We start from the raw sequence: 21721 nt of genomic DNA on the forward strand, positions 1-21721 counted from the left end.
GACTGAAGACAGCATAGAAGGAAGCCAAGCGCTGCAGAAGGGAGCGAAGCTGCGGAGAAGCAAGCAGGGCGGTGGAGAAGGGAGGGAAGCAGGCGGGGCGGCGGAGACAGTCGCAGGAAGCCCTATTCTTGCAGGAATCTTCCTGCAACGGGCTTTTAGTAAGACTAATAAGAGGACTCACTACTTCAAAGAGAAAAGAGTGCCCCTTATTTTCCAGTTCTCACTGAATATTTTAAAAAATCAGCAGTCCACCACACAACAAAGGAATCCTTAAAGCCCAAGCAGCACTGTGACTGCAATGCCATTAACCTCAACTAAGTGAGGTGCCTTTCTCTCCCTGGCCTCACACCCGCACCCCCCCCCCCACATCCCCAACTCATTTCCAAAGAGGAGAAGTACCGAATTCAATCTGTGAAATCTGGAATTCATTGGGCTTGTCTTTTAACTTCAAAACCCCGGAGTGTCTGCTTTCTGAGAACACCTGCTCTCAGGTAAGGGAAGCTCCCGGAGCTTCCAACTGCACATGCTTAGCAGACCAGGTGTCTTTCCACCTTCTTGCCTGTCCCCATCGGGGCAAACCAGTCCCCTCACTGGGGCTACATATTGTCAACCAAATTTTGACCTGAGATTCAGCCTTGTTCCCAAATCTAGTCACTAGCAGGGAGCTCATTCTAAGCTGACACCTGAGCCCCACCAGCTCTGTTCTTCAGTGTCTATACTACTGACCAGAAACTGGGCAAGGAGAGAGGTGTTGTGCACCCCAAATCCAAACCTAACTAAAAACCCAATCATGAAGAAGTTAAACACACACGCATCCTCTCCTAAGTAATTCCTGTGTATCAATGAGGGAATCCCAATTAGAACGAGAATATACAGAAAAAACAAGAAAAGACCACTGTGATAACTTCTTTCTACATCTTCTATATAAGTAAGCCCTGTTCATTTTCATAAGCAGAGTCTTTCCTCAACTCTTCCCTATAGGCAGCCGTCAGTAAAGTAGTTGTGAACCCAGGCAAAGCAACCAGGATGCTTTGTAGGGCCACAGATAAACACTGGGAGATAGAAGTTAAGTCACTTTATGAGGTTTGGGGCCATAGGACGGGATCTTTCCCCACCACTCAGGAGGATGCGGGAAAATAAAACCATCAGAGAAAAGCAGACGACCTAAGAAACAAAGAGAGACAGAAATACCACGTGCACTCCTGGATCGTGGTCATCACTTTTGTGAGCCGCTCACAGTGCTTTTACATGAGCTAGTATGAGCTGGGTCGCGGTTCAGGCACCGCTCACCGAGTCCTGCCTAATACAGCTCCTGTAGGAGTCGTGCAGTCTGTGAGCAAGGAGAGGCAGGCTGGACAGGAGCAGGCTGGGAGAGGTGGAATCGACCAGAAGTTGGCTGGGGAATCCCGAAAAAGGCGCTTTATCCGTAAATGAGAAATAGTGACATTAAAGTAAACATTCAAACAAAACAATTTTAAAGCAACAAAAGAAAAAAAATAATGAATGAGAAAAGTAAAGGAGCATAACTTCTAAGTCCTAGAAATAAGTGCTGCTTTTTTAAAAAGGAAGAAAAAACTCCACATATTCTATCAAAGCTCTGGCTAAACTAATCAAAAAAGGGGGAGAGAAGTAACGGGCAACTCAAAATTAGAGGCAATAAAGAATATAACTACAGACGGGGAGAGTAAAGTTTCTTATAATGAAAGCATAACCTGTGCTAGTAAATTTTAAAATCCCAATGATACAGACCATTTTCTAGGAAATACAAATGACTAAATTGATCCAAAAAGAAAGAAGATCTGAACAGAGCAATAACCATGAAAGAAAGTTGGGGAAAAGAGCCCAAAATTGCAATAAAAGAATTTTCCTCAGATAGCTCAACAGATGAGGTCTCTCAATTATTCAACAGACAATGTCCACGCTATTTGAACTGTTCAATAATAAATGCAACGGCAAGCATTTAGAAAGCACTTACTTGTATCTACCACTGAGCTGCATCGTTCAAAAACACTATCACTTAATTTTCACCACAATCACACACAGTTTTCTCCAAATTATAAATCAGAAAACTGAAACCTAGAGAGGTTAAACACCATGACCAAGTCACACATCTAGTAAATTCTACAGCTAAGGCTCAAACCTGTCTTTCTATAGCTAAAGCTAATGAGAAAAGCTATTAGTTTCCAACAGTCAGAGCACCAATGTTATACAGAAGAGTCCAGGGTGCCTTTATTATGGCATAAGCCTTGGTTTCCCCCAAGGAGAAAAATTAAGAGCCACAAACACTGTCCCCCCCCCCCCCCCCCCCCCCAATTTACAAAGATGCTGTAAACAACAGTGAGGCGTCTACTAAAACTCCAGCTCCTTGAAAGTGGGCCTTGTAATAATCAAAGGTGTTATTATCTGGCCCTAATCAGGTCTAAGCATTCCCTAGGGCAGGTTTCCCAAGCTTTCTGGACCTTAAGAATTACCTGGTGAGGTGCCTGGGAAACAGAGATTCCTACGGAAATTAGATGCTCCAGGAGTAGAGCTGGGAAATGCTTAACAGTGGCCAGGTGATTTCTAGGACCAAGTGCTTTCTCCCCTGGACGTGGTGGAACGGAGTGGTGAGTGGATTGTAGGTACCTAAGTATAGAGGAAGAACAGAAAAGAGCGAGCCTGGGAGAAGTCAGAGTTATCTCAGTTCTTTAATTATTAGTTCTTCCCAAAGATACCATACCTGATACCAGCATTTCTCAGAAACGGTAGGTGACTGAAACCAAAGCTGAGCAGCTGCCTACAGGGAAAGTATCGATGCTAAATGTACACCAGCACTTTAGCATTAAATCGGTGGTTTAGGGTCTGCTTTTCTAAAATGATGGTGAGCAAACAAGGCCACATACCTCGCTTCTAGCTAAGGCGTGGCTCCGCCTCCTTTTGGCACTGACCTCTGGCTGCTCAAAGGTTAAGTGGCTTGCCCATCTCCAATCTGGTCCTCCTAGGCTAGTATTGAACTCCATGTTGGCGTCGGCCACATCTGTCTTTCCTATGACAGTGTATCCCTTCTTTTCTGCCCTCTCTCCCATTGAACTGAATTCTCAGTGGGCACACAGCTAAACTTAGGGCAGGGGAAGAGAGGGAGGGACCAAGCACACACAGAGAAGGGAGAGAGAAGGAAGCGGGTGGGCTGTGGCAGGTGGGGCGGCCAGCATCCACTCTCCTTCCCCGGTGTCCTCCCTTCTTAGCGGGATGGTAACTCCAGCAGTTGTCCTACTGGACAGAACGCAAAGAGGGTCCTTGTGACTTCTACCAAATCTTTTCTTATTCCCGGCAGAACAGCCAAGGAGTGAGCAGTCGTCTGGAGCTCCGCATCCAAACTCCCTCCCTGGGGCACAGTCACTTGAACAAGTGGCAGAGGGTGGAATGACTGAAGATCACTCGTGCCAGTCGCAGTGCTGGGTGAAAAGTGGAAGTTCCTGCCCTGCAGCGCTAAAACGATCTGGTTCCTGCCTGCTCCACACCTGGCCCCTTCAGTCTGTCCCTGGAGCTGGCTGCCTATGCTTGTTGTAAATTGCCTATGTGTCTAACTTGGCCACAGTCAGCTTCTACTGCTTACATCAGAAACCCTGTTGCAGAAGGCAAGAAGAGGAGACAGAAAAAGGAAGAAGAAAGCAGTGCTTAGAAAAAGCTGGCCCAGTACCAGTAACGCCCGCATACTTTGGGCAATTATCTCATCCACAGATCAAAAGATAAGTTGTTCCCTAAACACATATTTCAACTGTGGATTTATGAGAAGTCTGTTTACAAACTATAATAAGGCCAAACATTTCCATGGGAGCTGGTGAGACATTTAAGACTTCAGATGTCTTGAAGATTGAAATAATACGGGGTAATATATTTACCTAAAGCATTTCCCGCTTCCACTAGAGAAGGGATGATGATCCAGGTCCTTAATGAAACACTAATGGGCGTCTCACAGCCTTGCCAATGGGGTTCAGAAGGCCGCAATTAAAAGTAACGCTACCACACAGCTTTAAGGTACTCCTGGCCTAGTTTAGTCATCATGCCTGGGAACAATGAAACAACACTGAGAAGGCATAGGTCCATTAAAAATAAATAAACCAGTACTCAGAATGTAAGTCTTTCTGTAAAAAAAAACAACAAAAAAAAAAACACCCTAGAATTCAAAAGGAAAATCCTGCTTAAGTTTCATGGATGAAAATTAAGTCTCTAAAGTTCAACATTCTCACGGAGCAATTGGAGGACTGGAGCCTGAAGGTCTATATCCCAATACAGGTAAGTAGGGGTGCCCAAGCGGCACTATTTGTCTGTACAGATCACCGCTGGGTATAGCACAGGAATCTTTATATGTCTTTGCTCAGTTGGGCGTCCTTAACACCTTGGAGCTAGATGAAATGAGTATGATTACACGCGTTTTACAGATGAAGGAAATGCATCCGGGTATCGTTGCTTACTATGCTCACTGAACAGGAACATGAAGGACCAAGGGCTACGATTTGTGTGTTCTGACTTCCGGTCCCACCTGGAAAATACTCTATGCCTTCACCCTGCCTCCCAACAGAAATACCATCCCAAATGCCTGCGAAGCTCACAGGATGAAGGAACTATTCACAAAATGGATAGTCACAGTTTGTCTTAAAGTCTTCAGAGAACATCATACACCAAACCAGCCTTTTATACTTTGACTGAATGTATTCCTCAGTCCCGAGGCTGTATCTGCTGTCTTTGGCTTAGAGACATTGAACTAGAACTTCACGGTAATGGGAGTCCTGGGAACAAGCTTTCTCCTGCTGGTTCTACAGCTGACAGCACAGTGGCTCCCTGGGCAAATGCAACTGGACAGACGAATCCTTGCTCCCCTCACTCCCCTTAGCTCCGCTCATGCTGGCTCTGTTCCACCCTAGGGAAGGCCAATCTGGTGCCAGAACCGAGCAGAAACTCCTCACACTACACACTTTTAGGGTTGACCTTAAAGAATGAAAACAAAAGCAAGAAACAACCAAAAAACCAAAATTTCATAATAGGAAGGATACCTAAAAACAGCTGCTGACCTCCCTAAACGGTGACATTAAATACCTATACAGAAATCTGAGGCTACCTCAACATCCTCGAGATGATCAGAAGTCCTTTAAGATTGAAACCTTCCCTGCCAAGGAAGGAAACAGCATGGGGACAGGGGAAGAGAAAGGTAAAATTTCCAGGTTTCCTACCCTGCAAGACAAGGATTTCTCCTCTCTACTCTCCCTAGCCCCTCATCAGGTGTCATGGACTACCCTACCCCTAACTAGTCAGCTAAAATGGGATCTGGGAAGGGAGAGCAAAGAATGTCCTAGGAAAGAAGACCCATGTTGTGTATTCCTTGATCCTCTCTGAAACAAATAGTAATTTCACATTTTTAGAAAGAATGAATATCAACAAAAACAAGTGTTTTGTTTTTAGCTGATTCCCTAAATCAGTTCTTCTCTCATGACCCACAAAGGAAATGAAGCTGTTGCTTCTCTCACTTTTCCCAGGGCCGTTCTCAGGGAGAAAAAAAAAAAATTAGTCATTCCATATATGCAGCTAATATTCTACAGTTGGTTCCCTCCTGCATCAAAGCCCCAGGACAGTTTCTGTGAAAATCAGACTCAACAATTAGTTACAATTAAGGCAGTTATCCTCTGAAACGTACACATTCTTCTCCCTGTATCTCCCCTTCAGTAACTCAGTAACAAATTCTGGAATACTCAACTATGAAACTGAAACTACAAAAAAAATAAAAATAAAAAATAGTAAGATGGGGAGACTCCTCAAGAGGTAGCAAGAACGCTGCTTCCAGGTGGACCTTGGGGCTGCAAAAACCAAGCCCAGTGATAGCAAGAGAATTTATCACTGGCAAGAAGGACAGCGAATGGTGGTGCAGTGTGGACCGACTGCATGGCCATGGGCAGAGGGGCCAGGAAAATACATACTCGTTTAGTGCTCTCTGCGACCTGTCAGTGAACTGCCACCTCCATGAGGAAAGCCAAGTAAGCAACTCCAAAGGCCTGAGAGTCCCCTGGCCCTGTGATAATCTACGCTGGGAAGATCACATGACGATTTTAAAGTCTCCGCGTTTGGCCACTGGGCCACTGCTCATCATGAAGAGAACAACTTATATGGATGGGAGATGTTACTGGGAGTGGTGACAGAGGAGGGGGGCTCCAGCTACATGGAGGGGCATGCAGAGTGGCTTGTGGACAGGCAGAGGGAAAGAGGGAGATGGCCCAGGGAAAGATCCGAAATAAGACCTGAACAGGGCACACCTGAAGGGGCCTGGAGACCGACTGAGGGAAGAAAAAAGAGCTGAGGCGGAGTGTGGGCTTTGGAGTTCGCTCACTTGTTTGAGACAGGAAACTAGAGGGAAATTTTATGAAGTTAAAGATTAGGAAGTCAACCACCTGCATATGGGGCAGTCCCTTTATCTTAGTTTTGTTCTTAAGTTTGTATTTCCACATAAATCCTCCTAGAATCGTTTTTACAAAGACAGTTTTTAAAGTTCTAATCATTTGGAGCAGGGCAATCTTGTATCCTCCTCCCACTTAATATTCTATCAGAAGCACTTTTTCATCTCAGTAAGCAATCTGTATAGCCCAACATTTTCACAACTGCACATATGATTTCATCATGCAGATTCACTATATTCTGCTCAAACACTACACTATTGCTGGAAATGGACATCATTTCCGATGTTTCACTATAAATAATGCCCCCAACTGGCCCTTTGCTAGACCTCCATAGAGCAGACATGACAGTCCTCTCCCAGTAGACTTGAAATCTCTTCTTCATTCCCTAGTATTTGCTTTTTGCTATTGCTATCAGACAGGTCTAATTTTTCATTATTGACAGTGTATGTAAGTGATACTGATGTTATATTTACTTTGTACATATTCACGCTATTGAACTAATTAATTCTACTAAATTTTAAGTTGGAAATCTTGGGTTGCCTAGATACACAATTACATAATCTACAATGAATGATCATTTTATTTTTGCTGTCCATATTTTGGTTCATTTTTTTTATTGCACTGGTCAAAGCTTTGCAAACATAAAAATAGTGGTGACAGAGACAAGTCAAGCCAAAAGTTTAGGTTGTTGTTTTGATTGACATGTCCATCTTGTTAAAGCACTATTATTCCAAGTTAGAGTTTTAGGTTTTCTTTAATTTCTTTTTAAAATTTCTTTTCAGCCACATGTAGCTACTTGAGCACCTGTGGCTGGTCTGAATTGATAGGTGGTATGAGTGTAAAACATACACCAGATTTCAAAATTTAGTTTGAAAAAGGGAATGTAAAATATCTTAGTACTTTATATTAACTACATGTTAAGATGTTAATATTTTGAGTATGCAGCTGGCCCTTCAACAACACAAATTTGAACTGCATGGGTCCATTTATACGTGATTTTTTTTTTCAATAAATATACAGTCACCCTCTGTATCATGGGTTTTGCATTCTCAGATTCAACCAACCGAGGACCGAAAACAGTATTTTCAATCCATAGTTTGGAATCTGCAGTTTGGGAGGGTAGATCCAACCCCCAAGGATCAAAAGTTATTCATAGATGTTGAACTGCTCGGGGGTCGGCACAACTAACTCCTGCAATGTTCAGGGGCCAACTGCACTAGGTTAAATAAATATATTACAATTATTTGCACCTGTTTCTTGTTACTTTTTAATATGTGGCTATAAGAAAAATTGTAATTATATGTGGCTGGCGTTATAATTATATCTACTGAGCAGCGTGGGCCTACTCCTTCCTCTTTACAAAGCACCTCTGGTAGGTTTTCATATCAAGGTTGAATTTATTCCAAAGAATCAATTAAGTTGTGTAGGATCTTCCACAATCTGGAACATTTGCTATAAAATATGCTTATATGGGCTTTGGAAGCTGGATAGGATTCATCCAGATTCAACTCGCCCACCCTCGCTTTAGGGAATGTTCTAAGTTACAAGTCTGCTCTGATATTCCTTTTCAGAGGATAAAGCCTTACATGCCAGGCACTGTCAGAATTGGATAACCTGTATTAACTATGGATCAAATCAAAGAACTACTGATAGCATTTCAGAACTTAACCCTTTGCACTCACTTGCTTTTTTCTCGATTCCTTTATTCTAATGCTAACCATGTCGAGTCACACTCGACATCCGAGTGCAAAAGGTTAATGTAAAGGGCTTAGTGTAAAGGGCTAGAGTATAAATACAACAAGTAGCCTTTTCTTTATTTTGGAAGCAATGTGAAGATTCTCCTCTTTACCCGAAGGTATATGGCTAATGCACTTTTTTGTACACGCAAATAACTCTGAGTAGAAAATGTTCGTGCTGCTCTTCTGCTCATTTGAAAAATATACCCTACCTTTCCAGTCTGAGACCCAAACTCAACTCATCAGATCCCAGATGACATGCTAGCTTTTGTGAATGACAAACCTGTTTACAGAGAAGTGAGAAAGCTGTGCATGGAGGATACCGAGGGAAAGACGAGCTTGCACGGCCCTCTGACACCTGAGGTTCGCTGCTGGAACGGGCTGGCAGGTGAGCCCAACAGGAGGACCTATCACGTCCCAAGGCATGAATATGCTCCTTCCGCTTGTATTCCCAAAGCTATTACACCCCAAGTCCTCTTCTTAAATCTCAAGTTGAAAACAACCTGGCCTACCTGAGTTCCAATACCAGTTCTACACTTACTAGCAGACTGACCTTGGCCATACCACTCAGTAACTCAACTTCTTCATTTGTAAGATGAGGAAAATAAAGAGATCTATTTTAGAGTTTGAGAATGAAATGAGATAGAGCAGGCAAAGCTACCAGTGAAGAGCCTGGCACTCAGTAAGCATCCGATAAACATACACCGCGAAAATAACAGTGTATACTCATTAGTTCCATCAAAGGTTGACTGTAAAATCGCTAATTACCTAGGTCTCATCTACTAATAAGTGGCTTGCTAACCACAGGACCAGCCATTATTAATTAAGGAATAGCAAAGTGTGTGTTCATTAACATATAAACCAAAACTGGGCTATTCTGACATTGCTGAATGACTCCATCACCATCAAAGACTGAAGAAATCCAGGTTGTACTTGAGACCTCATCACAGACACAGTCCTTGGGGAAGGCTTTCCAGGAGATGCACAGGAGGTTTGCTCCCTTTGTGGGTGCCCTCCATCCATCACCAGTTATGCCTCTGCCTGTGATTCTCCATTCCCAGGCTCAACCCGTCCCAGCTTGGCCCAATGCTGGACCATCAAGGCAGCCTGTGGCAGGTTCCAGGTGAGGAGGCAGCCCCACATCTGCTCCCTGCTCCTCCTAGCCTTCCCTGATGAGGTAGAGCCTTCGCCTGCTACTCAAGATACCCATCTGTTTCTCATCTGGAAATCTCTACCCACCCAGCTCTATAACCCAATGTTTTATGAAAGAAAAAGGAAAAAGTCCAAATATCATTCTCACCCAGGAAAGGGAGAGGAGGAGGATTATCTACACTAATAAAAGAGAAATATGCAAATTGACCATAACTCCGTGACACCCACCAGCCAATCAGGAGTATGCAAATTAACCCAACAAAGATGGCGGGTTAATTTGCATACGCAGGCGCGGAGCGAAGACTGAAAGCTCCAGCCCGAGTGAAGACTGAAGACGACTGAAGACTGAAGAGGCTTGGCTCCTCCGCTGCGGCGGAGCGAAGGCCTGGGTCCCGGGTGCCGGAAGAAAACCGGTGCTGGCAGCCAGGGGAAGGAAGGCCTATTGCACGAATCTTCGTGCAATGGGCCTCTAGTAGATAGAAGTAAAAACCACTGCAAAGTCTCAAAAACGGTGCTGTGCTTACTTTAAGGACAAGGGATAGGAAGAAGATGCAGTCGTTTCTGCAGTCCTGTCTTACTGGTAGCTCCTCCGGTATCTTGTGATCTCTTGCCACCATTTGTACCAGGAGAAGAGAAATGCCAGAAAGAATATGTGAGGGTGGCAAAAAAGAAGGCAGGTGAGAGAGCACATGGGAATGAAGGAAAAAGAAAGAGATGACGTGGGATTTACTCGAGCAGGAGCAACTCTTCCTGCCTCTACTTTTCCTCTTCCACAGATTATCTCGCCCAGCTAACCCCACTCCTTTGCCCATCAACCCGTCAAGCTCGTCTGCCGCGCCCCCTCCCCACCCCCACCCCCTGCAGACCAGCAGCTGTGTAAGGGAGGAACCCAATCCCACTGCCAGAGCCACATCAGGAGTGAGTATTTTCCTGGCAAATCTGAATGGCCTTGGAAGTCTGAGTTCAGTTCTCGAGAGAACAGTGGTACATACGGCATCAAGGGACCACAAATACAGGGGGTACTGAGACGTAGGCTTTTCGGAAGCTGGTCTGCAAAACTTCAGAGTGCATTTAACATTTTTTGTTGTTGTTGAAAAAAATTGGTAAATATTCTGGGATTCTAAAGAAGCTCAAGTAAACTTCTGGAATGGTGAGTATATTAGAAACTGTAAATATATCCTTATGTATTAAGTAATATGTAAATACGGTTATAAATAAGAGTCAAAGAACTTGAAGTGGACTGAGAAACACTCTTCCCTCACCCAGGCGAACTTAACCACATCCAGTATATGTAAATGAGGCGTCCCAAGGGCCAAGTCCTGGGCATTTCAAGGCAGAAAAATACCTGAGGGCTGCAGCACTCAGAGGTAGCTTTTCAATGAAATGAGACTTCAACTCTAAATACTACGTGCTTCTCCAAAATAATAGGAAAGCTTTATGTTTTTAGACAGCAGAAAATTCTCTCCTTCACCCCTCATTTCTATAAAATACAATATTTACTATTTTACTTACCATTTCATTCATTTTTTTGTTGTTGTTGCATTAAAATCAGTAAGTCATCTAAAATCAGCACTTAGTTTTCAAGACCTGATACTTGTTCAATTATAAGATTTTCTTTCTTTAGGGGGAAAATGTGTTAGGCCAGTGGTCGGCAAACTCATTAGTCAACAGAGCCAAATATCAACAGTACAACGATTGAAATTTCTTTTAAGAGCCAAATTTTTTAAACTTTAACTTCTTCTAATGCCACTTCTTCAAAATAGACTTGCCCAGGCCGTGGTATTTTGTGGAAGAGCCACACTCAAGGGGCCAAAGAGCCGCATGCGGCTCGAGAGCCGCAGTTTGCCGACCACGGTGTTAGGCAATTGTTTTCTTCACATTATTTTTCTTTAGGTTTTCTTTCTTTTTTTTTTTTAAATCAGTTTTCTTTCTAATATTTTCATTTCAAATAGTTGGTTCATCAGTGTCACTATAAACCATAAACATTATGCAAAAACAGTTACTTGATCTTCTCTGGGGCTAAACGTGCTTTCAACTTTTCTCATGAATCATTTGACACAAAGTGGTAGTACTTACAAGTAGATTCACCCACCCACCACACCACAGCAGAAAGTGCAGGAAGGAATAGCCCTGGTTACCAATGTCGACAGTTTGGTGCTAGCCACTAAGGCTGTCGAAACCAATTGTAAGGCCCCGATTACCTTTGTCTGCTCACTGTCTGGGTCTTCAAGCCAAGCATAAGGGTCAGAAATTTTATGCCCATGATAATCCTGCACCTGCAAAAGACAAAATGTGTTAGTGGGTAATTCGTGTCTATCCCCAACTAAATTAGTGTTTTCTGAATGTGATGGAGAGAGAGGAAAGGGACAGACAAAAACACCCGGTTGGCTCGCTGGCAACTGCGTGTGCCCACACTGCCACATGAACCGCAGTTGGCAGGTTCTCAAAGGTGTCAGGCATTCATGAAAGGAATGTTTTACTGGAGAGGGAAGAGAGATGAAAGGTCAGGATAGGCAGCAGCTCTGTCTGTACATCAAGCCAAGGCCTGCTGCTGAGCTAAAGAAACCCGACACGTGCTGTCAGGGGCACAGCACAGAATTACACAAGGCAGCGGGGATGACAGAGGGCACGGCCCTGTGCTCATTTCCCTGTTCTCACTACGCTGGCTCACGATTAGAAAATCTCCCTACAATATGCAATACGACCAGTTTGCTTTGCTGTCTAAACGGCCAACAAGGAACTTACTGATGTGTAGTTATAATGACTCTAATTGACATCAGCTGATCCTAATTGAAAACGCTCACTTCAATGCAATGAAGGAGCACTTCCAAACTGAAGCCTTCCTTCCCTTTTGTGTATTGTTATGAAATGCTTTCTTTCACTGTTGATAAAAGGAGGCACAGCTACCCTGATAGAAATAAAACTGCTTAGTGTAAGCAGGGCCTGGCTGAGGGGCAGCCTTTGGGAGTTCCCCTGGGGGCTGATCCTCAGAACTGCCAGGGGAGGGGGGGTCTCTGCGAAGCCGGGACTCCTGGGCCTGGCCTCAGAGACTGTTCCGGTCTAGAGCAGCCACCTGGAGTCACCCCTCCTCAGGTGATAATGCCTAAAGACATTCTGCAAAGGCAAACATCGTTACAAAACCTCCCACATCAGACCACCCGGATTAATCTAGATAACCGAAACGCCATTGACAACGTCTTTCCAATCAAGTCTCTCTGAACAACTCCAACATTCCGGTTAAGGCTTCTCCTAGAACAGGGGTCGGCAAACCGCGGCTCGCGAGCCACATGCGGCTCTTTGGCCCCTGGAGTGTTCTAACACCACTTCTTCAAAAGAGACTCGCCCAGGTCGAAAACCGACTTCTGCGCATGGGCCACGAAGTTTCAATCGCACTGTACGTGCGCGCCCGCACGTGGTATTTTGTGGAAGAGCCACACTCAAGGGGCCAAAGAGCCGCATGTGGCTCGCGAGCCGCCGTTTGCTGACCACTGGCCTAGAAGGTTGTCGGGAAGACCCCCACCATCTCAGATGAATTTTTAATCGGTCTTCTTGCTCCCTTCTATCATACCAGATGGTAGGGGCTATTCCCTAAGGCCGTGGTCAGCAAACCGCGGCTCGCGAGCCACATGTGGCTCTTTGGCCCCTTGAGTGTGGCTCTTCCACAAAATACCACGGCCTGGGCGAGTCTATTTTGAAGAAGTGGCGTTAGAAGAAGTTTAGGTTTAAAAAATTTGGCTCTCAAAAGAAATTTCAGTCGTTGTACTGTTGATATTTGGCTCTGCTGACTAATGAGTTTGCCGACCACTGCCCTAAGGAAAGCAGACACTCTCCTGGAAGAGAAAAACCTGCTGTTTCTACTTCGGGTCCAAGTTCCAGTGCGGCTGCTGCCAATTGAGAAGACTCTCCCTGAGCATACAAGCCCAGGCCATCAGGATGCAAAAGGTCTGCACCTGTCCTCCTCCACTGGGAAGGGGGGCACACCTGGGGAAATGACACCTGGAAGGATGGGCAGTTAAGGTGGACCACCCGGGACCTGCTCTCATCAAACCTTGACTGACAAGGGCAAGGGACACAAAGCCAGGCTAAAACCGCTCCTGAGGAGTCTTCATAAAATTACCAATCTTCGGGGGAAAACACACACACACCAATTTTCAATCCTTACCTAAGGCCTCTACATTTTAGCTGTCACAACTGAATGAAAGCTATTAATCTTCTCATCCTCGAGTCTTTTACATTTCACACACCTTGAAGCGGCTATAAATTATGCTTAAAACAACAACCTTCCTTTTCCTGACAATAAGAAACCCGGTAAAGGATCTTCCCATTCAACATTTTTAGGAGCGAGGCACGGCAAGAACAAGGTCAGGCAACACGCCCAGGGCCTTACTGAGTTCAGAACCAGAGCTGGGACTAAAAAACAACCTGCCAACAGCTTTCCCCCAAATGTTCCTCAGAGGGGACAGACCAGACACGTGAAATGTGTTCCTAAAACTCTGACACATCCAGAGACTTAACTTTTCAAAAGGAAGCGGAAAAGGTTAACTGGAGACTGCGATAGTTTTATGACGAAGTGAAGGTGTGGCCGAGTGCTAAGCCCAACGCAATAAACCTTTTCTGAATATCCACACTGTTGTGCCCAATGTTTTAAATGTTCCTGTTTTACAGATTATGGGATGTTATTCAGAGAGCTTAGTAAGAGTAAAGGCCACATAGTCACAGTTTGCTCGGAGACGCCTGTGAGCTAACCACTGCGCCATGGATGACAGCCACATTACCTCCTGTGTCCTCACTGCGAGGACACATTTTCCCTCATTTCCCAGGTGAGGAAACGGAAGCTGGAGAGAGTGACAGCAATTGATAAAGCTCAGGTGGCTACTACCGTATTTTCCGGCGTATAAGACGATTGGGCGTATAGAAGATTTTCCTGGGTTAAAAAGTCGTCTTATACGCCGGAAAATACAGTAAGGTAGGACTGTGGCCCACTCCGAGCCAACCCCAAAGCCTGTGTACTTCACCTCTTGCCAATGAGCCGGGTCAGGTGCCAACGGGCAGGTGGGCAGCTGGACCCTGACTCTGAACCCAGTGTGTCCTACAGCACGCTGCCTCCTGAACGGCGTTTACCACCGAGGAAGCAGCCTCATCTACTCAGAACCAGTGCTGTCATCTAAACCAGACTGAGGTCAGTTATTGAGCGGACATTAGCAACCAGGATGAGAACTCCCCAAGGCAATCCCAAGCAGCCAAGCGCCCCCTCCCCCTATTCCTTTCACCATGCCATATCCTAAATAGGGCGATCGCATAGCCGAAGCAGCCCCTGAATTCAAGTTATGCAGCATCTACTTCCTCATTTAAGTCTGCAAATCATTCCTCACCTCCCCAAGAGCTCAAACACGAGAGCCCAGACAGGCCACTGTTGCTATTCAATATTTTACTCTTACGGTTCAACAACGTGCCCGTTGCCTTCAGGACAAAATGTAGACTCTTGTACACACAACAGGCAGCGCCCGTGAAACCTGCCCCGCTCTTATTTCTCAAACCCCATCCAAGCTTGTCCCTCCATGGATGCTCTGTTCACAACGGCCTTCCTGCCGTCCTACATACATGCAATTTCATGACCATTCAGCCCCACATAGCTATGGCTTTATTTTAGTCATAAGGCGAGGAATGTCCTTTCTACCTTATCCAACTGGCCAGCTTCCACATATTACCTTCTGCTCCTGACAGAAATTAATCCCATCCTCCTGTGTTCCCCACTCACCCTACACACCCTTCTAACGCCTGGACCAAGCCTGTACCACGGATTGGGCAATGGCATTACCCAGGAAGTGTCATGGTTTCCACATTTCTGCTCACGAGCAGAAATCCACCAAAAAGGACTGCACACTCCAACCCCACAGTGCAGCAGGAGGCTGCCCAGTATGTGGCTGAAAGGTGTTCAGGCGAGAGAGACAGAGAGCTACAGCAATCCCTAGTACCTCTGGATAGACATAAACCCATCCTAGAAGTCAAGGCTGTAACCTGGGGAAATGCTACGTCCAGCCTAGAGCTTAGTAATCAGGGCTCTCGTCACAGGAAAAAGATACCCCATGCAGACTATCAGGGCTGGGCTGAGTACACTGTGGGACCCACAGAGCAGGGGGCCCAGGCTGGACCACGGCCACCTTCCCTTGTCCATGAGGCTTAGGGTTATGAGTTCTTGGGAAAGAAGGAACTGGGGAGTATTAAAATCCATGGTACGGTATATATACTCTTTTGAATTAATTATTCATAATCTACTTGGTGTCTTCATGAAACCCCCACTTAAGCCTTTCAAGAACGATTAAACATAAATAAATAAACCGTAGGATTCTGGTAACACAAATAAGGAAAAATAAAGTGAGAAGCAACCCTCCTCCATCCCCCAAAAAAAACCCAGTACAAATCTGAAAGGGCACTTAACAAACCACTTAATGGGCAATGGTTTACATTTTTATCAGTCCTGAAAACGCAAAGATCCTCAAGACCCGAACGGAGATATTCCCATGTCTTCCCATTACTAAAGTCTAGCACACTGCAGGGCTAGGCTGTCATGTGAATGAATGAAAGATATTTTTACTGTAGAAACAAGCCAGCCCTAAAGATCCCACTTATGAGGAAGAAGACCTATAGCAGGTGAATGACCTGCCACAGGGCACCCTTCTAGTCACTAGTCGCGGCCCACAGGTTGAGAACCGCTGCTGTAGAGCCTAAGACCATCGGAAAACACAGATATTTACATTACGATTCATAACAGTAGCAAAATTACAGTTAGGAAGTTGCAACGAAAATAATTTTATGGTTGGGGGTCACCACAACACGAGGAACTGTACTCAAGGGTCGCGGCGTTGGAAAGGCTGAGAACCGCTGTGCTAGTGAGTGACAAAGCCAGAGCCAGCACTCAGGTCTTCCCACTTGCCCTGTCCTCTTCCCATCCCAGCAGGATCACTTGACTCCCAAACACAAAGGAAACCACCTTTTGAACCACAGGAATAGGGCTTCTTGGGTTGTTGGGGCAAATTTAATAAGCCGGCAGCGGAACAGACTGAGAAAACATGGTTACCAGATGGCCACTGGTCAGAGAAACCATGAATGCATCAGTGCCACTGGGAAGTCTTAACTTAAAACAACGTCCTTTACGCTAAAGCCGCAGTACCCTTTTAACCTAAAGTGAGATGTGCTTTACCGTACCATCTGGCATAAACTGGGTCCAAGGAAGCAGAAGAAAATAGAACTGTATTACACACACAAAAAAAAAATAGTTTTAATCTGATTCTATTTTAAGTAATCTGAGAAATCTGGCTATTCCTAGGAGAATCATGCCTACCACATTTGGATGCACTACAGTTCCTAAGATGCCAAATTCACGTTTACTCGCACCTAAAGAGCTGTTTGCCCTCCCCACCCCCCCAATTCCACCCACCGGATCTCAACAGCCACCCTGAGTTCATCTGCAGCTGAGGTTAATGGTGGCTAACCCCTCCACGAAGCAAAACTTAAGCTCATCCTGAAAAAAAAGGCCATCCCCTCTCCCTTCTAAGTCCCCCTCTCACTCCCTATCAACTCCTTTTCTAGTTCAGGAAAACTTGGACCAGCACGGCTACACCTCGCGTTCCCCGGTCCTGTCTCTGCATCCCCAACGCCCCGCCGGCCTGGGGCAGGGTAAGCGCTCAGGACACGTTGTAAAACCGAATGAATGAACTTCAACTCTTAAGAATTCTTAATTTGGAAGTTTAAAAAAGTTTGCTTTGTGTTTAAATTCTACATCACCTATACACTCACACTCCTTCTCCTACCACCATATTTACGCAAGAGCTTCTCGAGTCCAAAAGCCAGGGATACCTCCCACCTGGGCATCTGCCCTTGACCCCATTGATTTCAGGAAATCTCCCAGCAGCGGCCCATCCCAGGCTGCGCCGCCAGCAGGCGGGGAGTGCCCACCCCCCGGAGGCTCCGCGGCTGGGGAGGAGCCCGCGCCCCCGGCCCGTTTCTCGCAAACAAAGGCCGAGGGGGAGGGGAGGGGCGCGGGGGGCGCGGGGCTGCGGGGCCGGGAGCTGCGGGCTGCGGCCGGCGCCGCACGCTCGGCGGGGAAGCCGATGGGCGCGGGCAGTTGGTACTCACGGCGGTCTCGTCGCGGTACACGTCGGGGTACTGGAAGGACAGCATGGCCGGGGCGAGCAGGGGCAGCGTGGGGCGCGGGCTCCGGGAGCGGACGCGGGCGAGCGGGGCTGCCGCGGGGCGAGGCTGGGGCGCGGGCAGGGGCTGAGCGGGCGGCGGCACGCGAGGAGCTCTCGGCCACGGCGGCGCGGCGGCGAAGGCGTGCGGGAAGCAGGAAGCAGCTGTCGCCGTGGCCGGGAGCCCCTCCCCGGCGGGCGGGCCCAGCGGCGGCGGCGGCGGCAAGAGGGAGCGGGCGGCGCCGTGCGTGCGCCGGGCCGGGCGCACAGCTCCCTCTGCCGGAGCGCCGGGCGCGCTCGCGCCGCCGAGCACGGGGGCCGCCGAGCCGGGGACGTGCCGCGCCCACGCCAGACCGCTGCCTCGGGCCACCGCGCCAGCCACGTGCCGCCCAGGGACGCGGCCCGCACACCAGCCCGGGCCACTGCACACGGCACACGCTGGAGTTGGACCCAGGACGCGCCCGACACGGCAGCCCGGACCGCCGCACCGGGGTCCAGGTCCCACCACCCCTGCTGGGGCCAGCCCGCCTCCTCCCGCCCTCCCGGAAGGAAGTCCCTCCGCTTCCAGCTCCCTGGGCCCCCGCTCTGGGTGGGGAGGCTAAGGGAGTGAATGGCAGGGGTTGCTTATGAACCCATTCCCCCATCTTCCTGGTTTGGGGCTTCTTAGGGGCCGTAGGGACCTTTCCTCTCCCTTAGCCTGGAGAGCAGGAGGCTTGAGGTGACCTAATTTCCATTGCCTTTTCTGACTCTGGACTTGGAAGGGAAGGGATAATGGATCTTGATGACCAAAATTTAGGTATTTGAAAAGGTTGATAAAAGTCATAAAACTCTACTAAGATTAATTTAAAAAAATGAAAATGAAAAGAATGAGCAAAATCAGAATGGGACAGTAAACAGAATTATATGGATGGTGCCGGCAAAGATGATAGGAACAGTTGTATGCCAATAAATTTTAAAATTTTAGTATAATAGTCAAATTCTTGGAAAACTGTATCTTTTGAACACTACATAAAAAGAAAAAGGAAAGAAAACTGACCTATAACTAGTAAATGAATTAGTAATTTAAAAAATCCAGATCCAGTGATTCTCAGCCTACCAAACATCCAAAGAGAAAGTAATCACAATTTTATACAAAGTAGTCTAGAGTATAGAAAAAGGGGGACTATCCCCCAATTCATTTATTAGGGTCACATAACCTAGATATAAAAATCTGACTAGACTATACAGAAAACAGGAAAGAAAATTATAATGGCTAATATAACTTATTCACAACTGAATCAAGAAAATTCTACCAATGAAATAGAATGAAAGATCTCCCAACAAGGAAAAGGTCTGGACTGAATGACTTCACAGATAAATTTTACCAAACACTTAAAGAAGAATTAACATCTATCTTTCTCAAACTATTTAAAAAAAAAAAAAAAAAAAAGGAATGCTCCAAAGCTCATTTTAGGAGATCATCATTACCCTGATTTCAAAACCAGACAAAGACGTTACCAAAAAAAATTACAGGCCAATATCCCTGATGAGCATAGATGCAAAAATCCTCAACAAAATATTAGCATACTGAATTTAGCAATACATTTTTCTTTTTTTAATCCTCACCCGAGGATATTTTTCCATTGATTTTGAGAGAGAGAAAGAAAGGGAAAGACAGAGAGAAATATCAATGTGAGAGAAACAGAGGATTGGTTACCGCCTGCACGAGCCCTGACCAGGGCCCGGGCCATGGAGAAGCCGGCAACTGAGGTATGTGCCCTTGATCGGAATCAAAACCAGGACCCTTAGGTCCACAGGCCTACGCTCTAACCACTGAGCCAAACCCGCTAGGGCTCAGCAATACATTTTTTAAAAATTATACACCAGGATCAAAGAGGATTTATTTCTGGAATGCAAGGTTAGTTCAATATTAATGATATGCCATATAAACAAAGTGAAGGATTAAAATCATAAATCATATCAATAGATGCAGAAAGAGCATTTGGCAAAATTTAGCATCTATTTATGATTTAATAATCTCAGCAAAGTAGAAATAGAGGGAACATACCTTAACATAATAAAGGCCAAACTGCAAACATCTTACTCCTTCGGAAAAGATAGAAGTGTTTTCCTTAAGATCAGGAACAAGATAAGGATGGCCACTTTGATCACTTTTATTTAATATACTATTAGAAATCCTAACCACAGTAATTAGACAAGAAAAAGAAGTAAAATATTCAAATTGGAGAGGAAGAAGTAAAACTGCCATTATTTGCAGCTGACATGACACTGTGTATAAAGAATCCTAAAGATGCTACCAAAAAACTATTAGAACTGACAAAAGTAAAGCAGTGGATACAAAATTGATATCCAGAAATCAGTTGCATTTTTATATAGCTATAATGAACAGAAAGAGAAATTAAGAAAAAAAAAACCCATTTATGATTGCATCTAAAAAATAAAATACTTGGGAATAAATGTAACCCTGGAAGTAAAAGACCTGTACTCAGAAAATTATAGGACATTGAGGAAAGAAACTGAAGAAGATACAAATCAATGGAAGCATATACCATGCTCATGGATAGGAAAAATTAACATCATTAAGATATTCATACTACCCAAAGCAATCTATAAATTCAATGTAATCCCTATCAAAATACCAAGACATTTTTCACAGAACTAGAACAAATAATCCTAAAATTTATAAGGGACCACAAAGAAAAACAATAGTCACAGCAATCTTGATAAAGAACAAAGTCAAAGGTATCATGTTACCCAATGTCAAATTAAACTACAATAATCCTATAGTAATAAAAAAAAAAGAACATGGTATTGTCATAAAACAGACACATAGATCAATGGAACAGAATATAGAACCCAGAAATAAACCCATACCTATATATTAAATAAATCTATAAACAAAAATTAATGTTTTATAGATTAAGAAAGAAAAGGCAAGACTATACAATGGGGTAAAGACAATCTATTCAATAAATGGTATTGGGAAAAGTGGACAGATAAATGCAAAAAAAATGAAACTAGATAACCTTCTTATACCATATACAAGAATAAACTCAAAATGGATGAAAGACTTAAATGTAAGACCAGAAGCTATAAAACTCCTAGACAAAAACATAGGCAGTAATTGCTCTGACATTGCTCTTAATAATATTTTTTATATATCTCTTCAAGTAAGGGAAACAAAAGAAATAATAAACAAATGGGATTACTTCAAACTAAAAGGCTTTTCCATAGCAAGAGAAACCATCAACAGAATGAAAAGACAACCTACTGAATAGAAAAAGATATTAGCCAATGATACATCCAAGGAGTTAATATCCAAAATTTATAAAGAACTCACACAACTCAACATCCCCAAAAACAATCCAATAAAAAAATTGGCAGAGTTCCTGAATAGGCATTTCTCCTAAAAGAACATACAGATGACCAATACCCATATGAAAAGATGCTCAACATCACTAATCATCAGAGAAGTACAAATTAAAACTGCAATGACATATCACCTCACACCTGTCAAAATGGCTATCTATCTAATAAAGAGGCATTATGCTAATTGGCCATCACGCCCTCACATAGATGGTGGCGCCCACAGCCAATAAGGAGGGAATATGCTAATTGACTGCCACACCCTCAGTCCCTCAGCCGCCCAGGGCCAGCCCGAGACGCAGGCAAGCCTTGGATGGCGGCTGCCCAGCCTCCCAGGGCCTCCCAAGGCTCAGGTAACCCGGGCCGGCCGAGGCTTGCATTGCCGGCAGTGGCAGCAGCAGAGGTGTGATGGAGGCGTCACCTTCCCCTGATTGCTGGGTTGCCACCCGCCCCTGAGGGCTCCTGAACTGTGAGAGGGGGCAGGCCGGGCTGAGGGACCCCCTGCTCCAGTGCCTGAATTTTCATGCACCGGGCCTCTAGTCATCAATAAATCAACAAACAAGTGTTGGCAAGGATGTGGAGAAAAAGGAACCCTCATGCACTGTTGCGAGGAATGCAAATTGGTGCAGTAATTATGGAAAACAGTATGATGTTTCATCAAAAAATTAACTACCTTATAACTACCTTATGGCCCAGCAATTCCACTTCTGGGTATTTATCCAAAGAAATCCAAATCACTAATTTGAAAACATATATGCACCTCTATGTTCACTGCAGAATTTACAATATCTAAGATATGGAAGCAAGCTAAGTGTCTATCAGTAGAAAACTGGATAAAAAAGATGTGGTACAT

The 21721-nt window shown here is 45.1% G+C and overlaps 1 protein-coding gene across 4 annotated transcripts in view; it reads right to left on the reverse strand.

The window, feature by feature from the left end:
• PREP (prolyl endopeptidase) overlaps positions 1-17629 on the reverse strand; it is a 111859-nt gene extending 94230 nt beyond the window's left edge. For 2 of the 4 annotated variants that reach the window (XM_054722158.1, XM_008154610.3), the window contains exons 1-2: positions 17450-17629; positions 11515-11589 (exon numbers count right to left, since the gene is read on the reverse strand). In XM_054722158.1, coding sequence (XP_054578133.1) covers positions 11515-11589; positions 17450-17494 — 120 coding nt within the window. In that variant the 5' untranslated portion in view covers positions 17495-17629. Of the gene's footprint in view, positions 1-10825; positions 11020-11514; positions 11590-17449 lie in introns of those variants that run through there. The other 2 variants (XM_054722156.1, XM_054722157.1) reach the window with 2 other exon arrangements.
• Positions 17630-21721: the final 4092 nt, after the last annotated feature.

This window comes from Eptesicus fuscus, chromosome 10, assembly GCF_027574615.1.
Source record: "Eptesicus fuscus isolate TK198812 chromosome 10, DD_ASM_mEF_20220401, whole genome shotgun sequence".
Classification (NCBI taxonomy): Eukaryota; Metazoa; Chordata; class Mammalia; order Chiroptera; family Vespertilionidae; genus Eptesicus; species Eptesicus fuscus.